Source organism: Elephantulus edwardii, unplaced genomic scaffold, assembly GCF_000299155.1.
Source record: "Elephantulus edwardii isolate Elephantulus edwardi_28Jun2011 unplaced genomic scaffold, EleEdw1.0 scaffold00287, whole genome shotgun sequence".
NCBI lineage: Eukaryota > Metazoa > Chordata > Mammalia > Macroscelidea > Macroscelididae > Elephantulus > Elephantulus edwardii.
In genome coordinates, this window is record NW_006400037.1 from 2,866,494 (window position 1) to 2,879,927 (window position 13,434).

At 38.7% G+C, this 13,434-nt stretch overlaps 1 protein-coding gene across 1 annotated transcript in view; it reads left to right on the forward strand.

Moving 5' to 3' along the window:
- LOC102868630 overlaps positions 1-13,434 on the forward strand; it is a 504,064-nt gene that overhangs the window by 44,737 nt on the left and 445,893 nt on the right. Inside the window, exons 3-4 of the mRNA XM_006900538.1 lie at positions 8,567-8,730; positions 10,695-10,781. Of these exons, the coding sequence (XP_006900600.1) occupies positions 8,567-8,730; positions 10,695-10,781 (251 nt within the window). The remainder of the gene's footprint in view (positions 1-8,566; positions 8,731-10,694; positions 10,782-13,434) is intronic.

Genomic DNA, 13,434 nt, shown 5'->3' on the forward strand with positions numbered 1-13,434 from the left:
ACTGCCTCTTGGTCCAAGTATAGGTTTCGCATTAGCACAATTAAATGTTCTGGGATTCTCATTCTTCTCAGAGTCAGCCACAGTTTGTTATGATCCATGCAATCAAATGCCTTTGCATAATCAATGAAACACAGATAGACATTCTTCTCATATTCTCTGCTTTCAGCTAAGATCCATCTAACATCAGCTACAATATCCCAATACCACAACCCCTTCTAAACCCAACCTGGACTTCTGGCAGTTCTCTGCTGATGTACTGTTCCAGTCGTTTTTGGATAATCTTCAGTAGATACTTTAGGAATTTATTCTGCCAGACTCTTGCCTTAAAGGCAAATTACAAAGAGGATAAATTTAACTCTAACTCAGTAATCAAAGAAAATGATATTATTTTACCAGCAAGAAAATGAATTCTTTCTTTCATATATTATGTAAGATTAGTTTCTAAAAGGCTTATAAATTAAACCTTTCAACCTTAACCAGGCAGAGGAAAATTTGACTATAGCATGTGATCAGCTTTTTATTATGTTTTATCAATGCTTTTAACAAAAACATTATCTTTATTGTATATCTCTTAATAAGCTCTTTAAACAATTTAAACATGTTTGTTGCATATCTCTTAGAGAATAGTCCTTTCCTAGCAAACCTGAATGTGTATAAATATGTATTTTCAATTCAATTTATTACTATTGAGTTGGAACTGGCTTATAGAACCTAGTGTCCCAGATAACCTGTTCTACATATAGATTGAAAAGGTACGGAGATAGGACATATCCCTAGCATACACCCAACCCAGTTTTGAACCATGCAGTGTTTCCTTGCTCTATTATGACTTTGGGTCCAAGTATATGTTTCACATAAGCATGATTAAGTGTTCTGGAATTCCCATTCTTCTTAGAGTTAGCCACAGTTTTTTGTGGTCCACACAGTCAAATAACTTTGTATCATCAATGAAACACAAATAGACATTTCTCTGGTACTCCCTGCTTTCAGCCAAGATCCATCTAACATTAGCTTCAATATCCCTAGTACCATTACCTCTTCTAAACCCAGCCTGCCCTTCTGGCAGTTTTCTGTTGATGTGCTTGCTGTTCCAGTTGTTTTTTTATAATCTTCGACAGAATCTTTCTTGCATATGATATTAATGATATTGTTTGATAATTTCCATACTCTGTTGAATCACCTTTCTTTGAATGGGAACAAATATAGATTTCTTCTAGTCAGTTGGCCAGGTGATTGTCCTCCAGATTTCTTGGCACAACTTGGTCAGCACATCAAGGGTAGCATTTGTGTGTTGAAATATGTCAGTTGGTATACCGTCACTTCCTGGGGCCCTGTTTTTTGGCAATTCTTTCAGAACAGCTTGAACTTCTTCCTTTATCACCTTAATCACTTGTTAATACATTGTTTCATGAAATTGTTCTGTGTTCACCAATTCCTTTTGGTATAATGATTCTGTCAACCCTTTCTGTCTTCTTTTAATCATTTCCTGGATCAATTAATATTCTGCCCAAAGCATTCTTAAGTATTGCAACTCAAGGCTTGAGTTTCTTTAGTTCCTTGAGCTTAAGAAATTCAGAGTGCAATGATACCTCCGTCACTGGATTTCTGTGAAATTAAATGACTACATAAATTGGAAAAAAAAGAAAGAAATGCTGCGTGAGTTTGGTCCCTTTGATTTGCTGACACCAGCTCTTTGCACATTTAATTATATCTATTATTGTTTTATTGACTATGCAAGGACATTTGACTGTGTGAAACATAAAAATTATGGCTAATATGGAGAAGGATGGGAATCCCAGAACAATTAATGGTGCCTTTGCTAAGTCTATACCTAGACCAAGAAACTACTGCATAAATAGAGCAATGGAACACTGTATGGTTTAAAATCAAGAATAGGAATGATCTTGGAGAAAAGACAGGGTAATTATAGGCAAGGTCCAACTGTGATTAATTTTATAATACATAATGCATGGAAATGATTGTATGAAACACAATGCGAATTAAAAATACTGTGAAACACAATGCATATAAATGTAGTAAACAAATAAATTTAAAAATTTAATGTAAAATAGAATGTATACAAATGATTATATAAAACAATGTAAATGAAAGATTGTATAAAAACAATGTATATGAATGAAACGCAGTGTAAAGGAGTTAAATAAAACAAAGAAGAATATTTTTTTCCATTTAATGTTTTTTAAAAATTTATTATTAATTTTGATGGCAATTTACAGAGATTTTGGATTTCTATTCATTCATTGTTGCACTTTTCTCCCCTCCCAACCCTCCCCCTTAGTTTACTTCCCTCTTGGAAAAGTAAAAGAAAAATTATTTCCTTGTTTTACAATCCATCCCCCAGGTCCAGTCCACTTAGGCAGCCTTCGCTCTGGACTCCTGTAATGACAAAAATACCTACTCTTATATCCCTTTTCTCCCTCATCTGTTTCAATGCAGTATACATTACTGAACCCATCTTTCTCAGTCTCCTCCCAACTCCGAGGTCAGTCCTGTTTTACAACAGTGGCACCATGCCGTACTTGTCCTTTTGTGACTGAGATACTTCACTCATCATAATGTCCTCCAGGGTCACCCATTTTTAATAACATTGCATGAGTTCCTTGTTTTTCAATGCAGCATAGTATTCTATTGTGGAAATATACTACAACTTCTCTATCGGTTTGTTTGTTGATGGGCACTTAGGTTGTTTCCAACTCCTTGCTATTGTGAATAAAACTGCAATAAACATGGGTGTGCGTATATCTGCTTGGATGTCATTTATGGTCTCTTTGGGGTATATTCCCAGTATTGGAATTGCTGGGTCAAATGCTATCTCTATTTGCAACATTTTGAGAAAGCGCCATACTGCCTTCCACAGTGGTTGTACCATTTTACACTTCCACCAGCAGTGAATATGGGTTCCAGTTTCTCCACAACCTCGCTGTTCTGTTAAATTTTGCTATTCTGACTGGGGTGAGATGCTATCTCATAGTTGTTTTTATTTGCATCTCTCTTACAGCTAAGGATTTTGAACATTTCTTCATGTGCTTACTGGCCATATGAATGTCTTCTTCTGTGAAGTGTCTGTTCATATCCTGTGCCCATTTTTCAATTATTTACCTTTATCTTGTTGTGGTAAAGAAGAATATTTTTAAAAATTTAAAAAAAAATGTTTACACTGTCAACAACTTCATCTTACTTGGATCCACAGTTAACATCCTTGGTACTAGATGTCAGGAAATCAGGAGATGTCTTGTACTAAGAAAGTCTGAAGTTAAGGACCTCTCCAAGTTTTTATGGAGTAATGATGCCAGTTTGAGGACTAAGGTGCATATAATTCAAGCCACTTCGTCTTTCTGACAAAATCTCACTTGCTGTGCATCTGAGAGCTGCACAATGAATAAGGATGACAAGAAGAATTGATGCCTTTGAGCTGTGGTGTTGGAGAAGAGTATTGAACATCTCAAGAAATGTTGAAAGAACTAACAAATATGTCTTGGAGAGGATGCAGCCAGAGTGCTCTTTACAGACAAAGATGATAAAGCTTTGCCTTATATATTTTGAGCAGGCTGCTAGGAAAGACTGGAGAGGGACATGATGCTCAGAGAAGCAGAGAGTTGGCGAAGGAGAGGAAGACTCTCAGCCAGAAGGATTGACACAGTGACTGGCACAATGGGTTTAAGTGTGTCAGAAAGTATGAGAATAGCACAGGACAGGGCCAGGTTGAGATCATTGTTCATTGGGTTGCTATGGGTCATACTCTCCTTGACAGTACCTAACAACAACAGTTGTGCTCATGCAAAACCTATACATAGATCAGGTAGCATATATTCGAACAGGTCAAGTAGACACTGCACCCTTTAAAATTAGGAAGAGGGTGTTCGATCTGGGTGGTTGCTGTTTAAATGGGGAAGTTCATGATGCCAGGGAAGGTGGTGCTGGTCCTGGCCAGAAGTTACTCTGGATGCAAAGCTGTCATCATCAAGAACATTGATAATGGCACCTCTGACCATCCCTACAGCCACGCTCTGGTACCTGAATTGACTGCTATCCCTGAAAAGTGACAGCTGCCATGGGCAAGAAGAAAATTGCCAAGAGGTCAAAGATCAAGTCCTTCATGAAAGTTTATAACTACAATCACCTCATGCCCACAAGGTACTCCATGAATATCCCCTTGGGCAAAACCGTTATTAACAGGGATGTCTTCAGAGACCCTGCTCTAAAAGGTAAGGCAAGACGGGAAGCCAAAGTCAAGTTTGAGGAGAGGTACAAGACAGGCAAAAACAAGTGGTTCTTCCAGAAGCTGAGATTTTAAATCTTCTATTTCAGTCATTAAAAAATTCTCCCCCCAAAAAAAAATTAAAAAGAGTGCATGTCAGGAATATAGGCTTTCTCCATACGTCTTCAAACTATATGTTGAATGAATCAGTCAAGAAGCTAGACTATATTAAGAGGAATGTGGCATCACTATTGGAGGAAGACTCATCAGCAACCAGACAGATGATATATAGATGATATGACCTTGCTTTCAGAAAGTGAAGACTTGAAGTACATACTGATGAAGATCAAAGACATCAGCCTTCAATATACATTACATCTCAACTTCAAGAAAACAAAAAAGTTCATTATTTTAGTAATTATGTACCATTCATTATTGTAACATTATGATTGATATATGGAGAAAAGATTGAGGTTGCCAGTGATTTACTTTTACCTGAATCCACAATTATCACCCATGGTTGAAATAGTCAGGAAATCAAAAGATGTGCTGTGTTGGGTAAATATGATCTCAAGGACCTCTTTGAAGTGCTAAAGAGCCAGGACATTCCTTTATAGAGGTTACTGGATCCAAGTCATAGTATTTTCAGTTGCTTCATATGCATGTGAAAATTGGACAATGAAGCAGGAAGACGGAAGAACTACTGTTACCTTTAGATTGTGGTTTTGGAGAAGAGTATTGAGTATTCTACAAACTGCTAAAAGAACAAAAAAACCCGTCTTAGAGGCTGTGCATCTTAATGCTTAGTTGCTGCCATCTTTCTCCTTTGCAGTTATTTGTACATTCCAACCATGTAAGACTTGTTATCTTTTACAACACACTGTGGGCTGTAAGACCAGAATTAATTGTGCCATATTGTTATGTGCCATCGAGTTGGGAGATTTCCCATCTTTGTCATGTGGAGCAGCTTGTAGATTTGAACAGCTGGATGGAGCTACCTGTACTATTTTTTTGTTGTTGTTGTTGCTGTTGTTAAATGCCCTTTTTTTTCTTTTATTGGGAAAAACATATTGGGGGTACAGGGAGGCAAAGGTTGGGGGCAGAAGGGTGAGGATGGACCAGGATGCAGTTTCAGAGCTGCACAGTTTGGCCGGTGGGGGGAGCAGGTGAAGGAAATGATGAGGGTCCAGTGGTGACCAGATGCTACAGAAGAATGACAAGCATTTTCCAATGGTAATTAAACCAATTGTCTTATTGATTTGGGAATTGGATGCTGACTCTCTGGCTTCTTCATGCTGAACAGGGGCATAGATTTAAAGGAGGGAAGGGAGGACACTTTATCTCCTTACTGGTGGTCTTGGATTAAAGCTGCTTGCCTTCTTGCACCGTTAGAAGATATTTTCCTGTCATTTGCTCCCCTCTGGACTGCAAAGTGTTTTCCCAGGTGGGTCCAGTGGGGATGGCTGGTTGAACCCAGAGGCTCCATCCTCCTTTGCTTCCTTAGCTGTCAGTTGTATTTCATTTTTGTCACTGGCACTGGGTTCAGAGTCAATTCTGGAGTAAAACTCAGTGTTAAGGTTACCTATAGGAAAGGGAGCAAACCTAGAGAGAACAAACTTGTGAGTTACAAATAAAAGGGCTTTGAGGGTGTTGCTTTCAGGTTTACTGAGGGGGAGGGTGGCAGAAGGTGGCCTAGGTAACATTCTCTGGATACCCTAGGCATTCTTTTTTTTTCCCCTTCCCCACCCAGGGGTCAGATGGCACAATCTGGGGACTGAGGAGCTCACCCTGAGGGTTGCGACAGCTCACCCCGAGCCGAGGGCCGAGGGCAGCCTGCCCTGGGCAGAGGGCCACGATGGCTTGCCCCAAGCCAGGGGCTGAGGGTAGCCCATCCAAACAGGGCAACACCCCTCAGGAGCTGGCTGGTATACTCCCCCTCCAATTGCACCTACCCCAGACTGGTCCCCTCGCCTGACTGAGGACTCTGTGGTCAGGGATAGTGTCTCCCATTCCAGCACTGCCACTTTTACCCCCCCCCCATAAGTGGTCATACTGTATTTTGAAGTAGGTGTCACTGCCCTCCCCCTTTATATATGATAAAGGGAACCTGAGAATTGTGAACAGACTCCCCCCAGGTCTAACCATCTTTTGGCAAAAGCATTCAACAGAACAAAATATGTGGTGCATTTAGGATGTGGGTCCTCTTTTGCATGCTGCCACTGTTAACGTCATCAGACTCACAGTGACTTTCAGCAATCCATTGTATAGGTATTCATCTTCTTTGGCCTGTCCAAGGAAACCCAAACCTGCAGATGGCGGGCATGCATCCCATCCCCTACCTCCTACGCAGGCGGCCAGCGGGGCATGCGCCCCCCCCCACCCCGCTGCACAGGTGCTTGGCAGCCACGCGGCCCCTCTTGTGCGGGCGGCCGGTGGGCACCCACTTCCCCTACTGCTGCCATCCTGGCTCCAAGAATTCACTTTAGAACAAGTCCACCCTGCAGCAGCGTGGTGGCTTCACTGTACCAGTCTTGAGGAGGACCGGTGCCCAGCATCCATCCTGGGTGAGGGAATCCATTGGTTCTGGCTGTGGAAGCCTCATGGGGCTGCAGTGGCTGTGCAGCACGGCGCGGGCTCTGTGGGAGGGGGTTGGGAGCCACGAGACTCACCCATTCCTCCCTGGGAATCCTTGAATTCCTGTTGTTGAGCCTCGATCTTCACTTAGGGCCAGTCATCAACTGTTTAAGTGTTCAATTATCAATAAGCTGAAGTCTGTAGGAGGCCATAATGGCCCTGCTTTAAGTGGTTCACTGCTCCTGCAGCTCACCACGCTGTCTCTGCCTCTGTTGCCATCTTGGATCTCACTACCTGTACTATTATGTTGTTATAAATACTGAATCTGTGAAAAACACTTTTATTCAACTTCGGAAGGGGAAAAAAATTCTCCTGTCTAAGGGATAAAATGCTATTTAAACCCAATGTTCTGGATTTTGTTGCTTAATATTTTTAGTTATATTACATAATCTTGAGTGTGGTTTCTGATTGCTCACTCCTTCAGTTTTCTATGTTGTTTGCTCCAAAGAAACAAGGCAAAATTTCTTACAATGACTAATATAAGTGAAATTAAAATCCTTGTTAGTAATATCCCAAAGGTACGTGGTTTGAGGCCAACAGCTACTCCATGGGAGAAGGATGGGCAGTCTCCTCCCCGTGTGATTAACGGCCTCTGAAAACCCACTAGAGGATCAGGTATGTGTTGGTTGTAACTCAACGATACATAATAACAACAACTGCAATACCTTGCCACTATTAATATGCTACAGAACTCTGGTAACCTATTGGGTAAGGAGCTGTGGTGCCTACTCAAGACAGGTGATTCGAATGTACCACTTGCTGTGCTGGTGAAAGAGGAGCAGTCTCCTCCTGTGTGATTTACAGCCTTTAAAAACTCACTGGAGAGTAAGCTATGAGTCCACTCTGAGTTGAAAGTGCATAACAACAACAAGAACAACATTAAAATGCTATAATAAAGAAAATTAGTTCTTTTCATCACAAAACACTTATTATGTGACCCCTTTGTTCCTTTATAATATAAAAACTTACTTTTTTTCTGGGACCCAGTTTCTTTAGTAATCAGAAATATTTAAAATAACAAATGAAGAAATTGTACTAGCTATTCCAAATTTCTTCTGGTTTATATGATTAAATCTTTGCCAGAGAAGACTGCCCATCTTTCTCCAGAGGGGTGGCTGTTGGATTTGAAATGTGAACTTTTTGATTGTTATTGTTGAGTACTGTCCAGTCTCTTCTGAGCCACAGCTGACCCTCCAGTGGGTTTTCAGAGGCAGTTAAGTGTAGGGAGGAGATTGCCATCCTTTTCCTGTGAAGCAACTAGTGGATTAAAAATGTGTGCCTTCTGGATTACAGTGCAGCTTCATACCAGTAGACCACTAAGGATCCCTAACTCTTTAATTAGCAGTCTGATACATTGGGTACCATGCCACCAGGCCTCCTTTAATTTATTTTATCCTGATGTTTATTTATTGCCTACTGTCAAATATCAGAAACATAAATATATATTAGATGACTTAATCATGAGCACATGATAGAGCGAAAAGTATTGAAGATATTTTGTAAAAATATTGGAATTTTCCAAGAATATTTGTAGTGATTCCCTCTGAATTTTGGCCTGGCTAACTACAGTAGGATGATAATATCTCTCTAACCTTATTATTAAATGTATTTTAACCTTTTTGAACTCTCCCAGGTTTTTGCTGCTCTTGCTGTCCTAAGCATTCCATATTTATAAGTTTTTCTAATGTCTATATGTTATTTGTGCTTCTATAGGTGATAACTGGAAAGTTTCCATAACCACAAGTGACTTGCCCAATGCAGGAACTAGTTCACAGATTTATATTGTACTATATGGAGAACACAGAAGCTCAGCCCCCATATATCTGTATGGAACAGGTGGGGCTCGATTTCAGAATGGCCAGGAAGATATCTTTATTGTAAGTAATATGGTTGTATTGTAAGCAATATAGTCACTAAATATTTTGGAATGAATGTAAGCTATTAAAGTCACTTGGTATTTTGAAATGAATGTAAAGTATCAAATTTTGGTCTTTATATTATATATAGCATTGTTTCTGCTGCAAAAGATCAATCAAAAGTTGTTTTTGGCAAGATTTGCTCCAATAGATTAAACATAAGTAATAGGTATTAAAAGGGACAATCGCTATAGAGTAACACTGTTGTTAATGTTAGGTGCCACTGAGTTGACCACGACTCATAGTAATCCTAGGAAGAAAAGCTATCCATCTCCTCGTATCCTGTAGTCTCCACAGTCTCGAATCCATTGTTGCCATCATTGAGTCAGTCCATCTTGCTGAGGAAATTCACCTCTTTTGTTGACCCTTTGCCTTTCCCAGTAGGTTGTTTTTTCTAAGGACTGGTCCTTCATGATAACATACCTAAAGTACGTGAGATGAACCTTCATCATCTTTGTCTATTCTCACTTATCTGTCAGTTTGCTGTATTGTGGTGGTTTGTGTGTTGCTGTGATGCTGGAAGCCATACCACCAGTATTTCAAATAACCAGCAGGATCTCCCATGGTGGATGGGTTTCAGTAGAGCTTCCAAACCAAGACAGACTAAGTAGACTGTCCATGAACTTGTAGTGATTTTATACTGTTATTTGCACAAATGGCTAGGAAAGGCTTGACCTGCTTAAAGACAGAGGCTAAAATCACAATCAGAAAAGGATACCTTAAGATCTTTTTTTTATTATTTTTTTTTTATTTTTGTGTGAGTGTACCATCAAATCAGATCTGACTGGTACAGGAGGAGATTGTTCCTCCTTTTCCCGGCAGAGCATCTGGTGGATTCGAACCGTGTACCTCTGGGATTGTAGTTGCAGCTCCTTGCCACTAGGCCACCAGAGCTCCCCTGATACCTTAATATCTTAACATCTTACAGATTGTCTATCTTCACTTATTAAGTTCAATTCATTAATGTCTGTGTATTCAACTCACATACTTTATATAAGAGGCTGACTCACATGGGAACATCTTTACTATTCGTTTACTTAAATATTCTTTCCCTATTTTTTTCTCTGAGTCAATATTTGGAGATTTTTTTCTTTTGTTCAAGATCACTAGAAGTAAAATCTTGACAAGACTGTTCTTATTATGCATGTGCAAGAAATAATTTAAGAAATAAATCTAGAAGTGATTTTACCTATAATGATCTGATTTATTTTTTTAATCATTGTTCTGTTTCTACTTAATGCGGCCTATATAGTTTATAGGGAGTTGTGCTGCTGACTCAAAAGGATGAGCTTCTCTGCTGTTCAAATTCTCTGGCAACGTCATGGGAGAGAGATAAGCCGTCTCCTTCTATGTAATTTACAGCCTGAGAACCATTTTGTTTATTAAGTAAGCATTGGTTGTTCAATGATATGTTTGACATTTCCACACATTTTAACATTTTAAAGTTTTTTCTGTTACTTGTTTCTAGTTTTATTCCACTGTGGTTAAAGAAGATAATTTATATGATTTAAATATTTTAAAATTCATTCAGACTTGCACTGTGATCTAAAATTGATCAATTTTGGACAAGAATCCACCTGCATTGAAGACTATGTGTTCTATTATTGTTGGGTGGAATATTGTTTATATGTTTGATAGGTCTACTTAGTTAATAATGTTTGGATTGTGTATGTCCTTATTACTATTCTGTCTTTGTGTCTGTGCATTATTCAAAGTTGCATATTGATGTCTCCATCATCATCACTGTTTATTTCTCTCAATTTGATTCACATATTTTGTGGCTCTGTTCTGAGATGCTTATTTAGAATTAATATACATCTTGATATATTTGACTGTATTTTCAATATCTAATGTCCTTGTGAGGACTGATTTTAAGTCGATTTTGTGAAATTACATCAAAAGATGTTCTTTGGGTTTCTTCATAGATCACTGTTGGAGACATTGGAACACTCTTTAAGATTCGAATTGGTCATACCAACTCAGGGCTTTCTCCTGCCTGGCACTGTAAGGAGGTAAGAATATACTTTCCCAGCTTGCAAAATCCTCTGCAAATCCACCATAGGAAACAAATCAGCCCATTTTGAGGTGATGGATTTTAACTTGGACAGTTTTAGTCACTTCATTCTTCTAAGACATTGATATGATATGATATTCATTAATTCATGTCAAAATAACTAGGGAAGCACTTCAACCAACAGCCATTTTTGCTTCATTGCAAAGAAGAAAAAATTAGGTACTCTGGATAAAGTCACATGTTGTTGTCATTGTGTGCTATTAAGCTGGAACCAAACCACAGCTGATCCTCCAGCAGGTTTTTAGATGTAACAGATATCATAGGAGGAAACTGCCCATTCTTCTCCCTCAGAGCAGCTGGTGGATGCAAACCTGGTGCCTTTGGGATTGCAGTGCAGCTTCTCACCACTAGGCCACCTACTAGAAGTGTTATAGTTTCACTACTGGTGAAAAAGTGACTAAGCTCATGTTAGCTACTTCAGAAGTACTGTAAAGATAAAGTGTTGTTGAGATAATAACTGTTAGACTTGAATGCTAGTCATTAAGTTTGATTTTTGTAAATGAAGCAAAATAATACCCTTGGAGCATTTGTCAAATGGGCAAGGGAAGAAAGGTTAATTGTTCTATAGTGTTTAGAACAAAAAGAAGTCCATCTTTTATGATAATTAGTAGTAAATAGAGATTTTTAATACTGGAAATGATATAGTTTGTCACTTACATGAATAATTTCTTTTATAAGGGTTGATAAAAGACTAGATCCTTAATGAGATAGATTTACACAGTGACTACCACAATGAACTTGAGCATAATAGAAATGATGAGGATGATGGAGGATAAGGCAAGGTTCATATCTATTGTTCATAGGGTTACTAGGACTTGTAGTTGACTTGATGATGCCTAAAAATAACAATAGAGTTGCCATAAGATAGAAGTTAACAATGTTCCAAATGTCCAAACTGCTGTACTATTCCAACAACCTGATATTAATTATCCCTCCTACCTTCTGTCCTCTCATTCCCTGAAGTCTGTGTTTAGGTTCTGTGATTTTATGAAAGGTCTCACAAAACTAGAAAAAAAAAGTCATGGAAATGGCTCATTGGACTGTGGATGGTGTAGGCCCATGCACTACGTGGTTGCAGAGACAGATAAATGATGGGGCAGGAACTTTCAGGCTAAGGCTGTTAATTGAATGTTGTCAGTTGTCAGCTGTTGGATATTTATTGTCAACTGTCTGTTGTTGATTATTGGCACAACTGAAACCAGTTAGATGCAATGTTCCAGGTGAACAAGCATAGAGCTTCCACGCTGTTAATATTGTTGTTATGTGCTGTGTGGTGCACTACTACTCATCACAACCCTGTGAACTTTGCCTATCCTGTGCCATTCTCATCATCTCTGCTACACTAAAGCCCATTGTTACATGACTGTGTCAGTCCATGGCCTTGAGTGTTTTCACCTCCTTTTCTGACCCTCCACTTTTCCTGAGCATGAGATCTTTCTCCAAGGACCAGCCCCATCGAACAACATGCCCATAAAATGTAAGATGAAGTTTCACCATCTTTCCTTCTAAAGAGCATTCTGCCTGCATTCTCTCTAAGACATGTTTATTCTCTGGAAAGTCTATAGGATATTTAGTGCCCTTCTCCAGCATGCCCATGAGCATTCTTTTACAGCTTTTTTAGAGCTTTAAAGCATATTCCCAGGAGAACTAAGGGTGATGTCTTCCTGGGATAATACCTTCTAGTATGGTAGAGCTTGTATCCTATTCTTATCTCTTCAATGCAGTAAATGACCCATTTTTTAATGATATCTCAAGAACAGAGAGGATAGAATTACAAAATCAAAGGTTATGAATGGGAGGGACATATTAATTCATTGCATCACATCATGCATTTACATGTATAGTATGTTTATATTCTCTATTATTTAAAGAGGACTACTCTTGACCTAAACAAATCTTCGGGGTCACTATGAGTTTTAGGTGACTAGACGGCACATAACAGCAACAACAAAATTAATGAAAAAATCATGGAAGATGATTAATTAAAATTTTATTTATTTTATTAACTTATCAGGAATACATAATTGCTATTATTGCTGTTATTTACATTAAAGTAAAAATATATTGTGAAACAGAATGACGAGTAACTTCACTTTATGGGGGGGAAAACCCCCCCCAACCAAACTCACAGTGTAGAGGTTCAATTTCAAAATTCAGATTTGTTATTTGGAATCTACATGAAATAATATTCTTTTTAATGATATAGTAATTGGAACATGGAATGTGGGAACCATGAGTGTAGGAAAATTAGAAATCATTAAGAAAGAAATGGAACGCATAAATATTGACATACTAGGCATTGGAGAGATGCGATGAACTGGCATGGGGCATCTCGAGTCAGATGATCATATGATATCTTATTCTGGAGACAAAAAGGTCAGGAAAAATAGAGTTGCTTTCATAGTCAAAAAAGAAATTTCCAGGTCCATCTTGAAGTACAACATTGTGAGTGATAGGATTATATCCATACGCTTACAAGGAAGTCCAGTGAACACTACTATCATCCAGATATATGCACCAACAACCAGAGCCAAAGAAGAAGAAATAGATGATTTCTACCAACTCTTACAGGCAGAGATAGATTGAACATG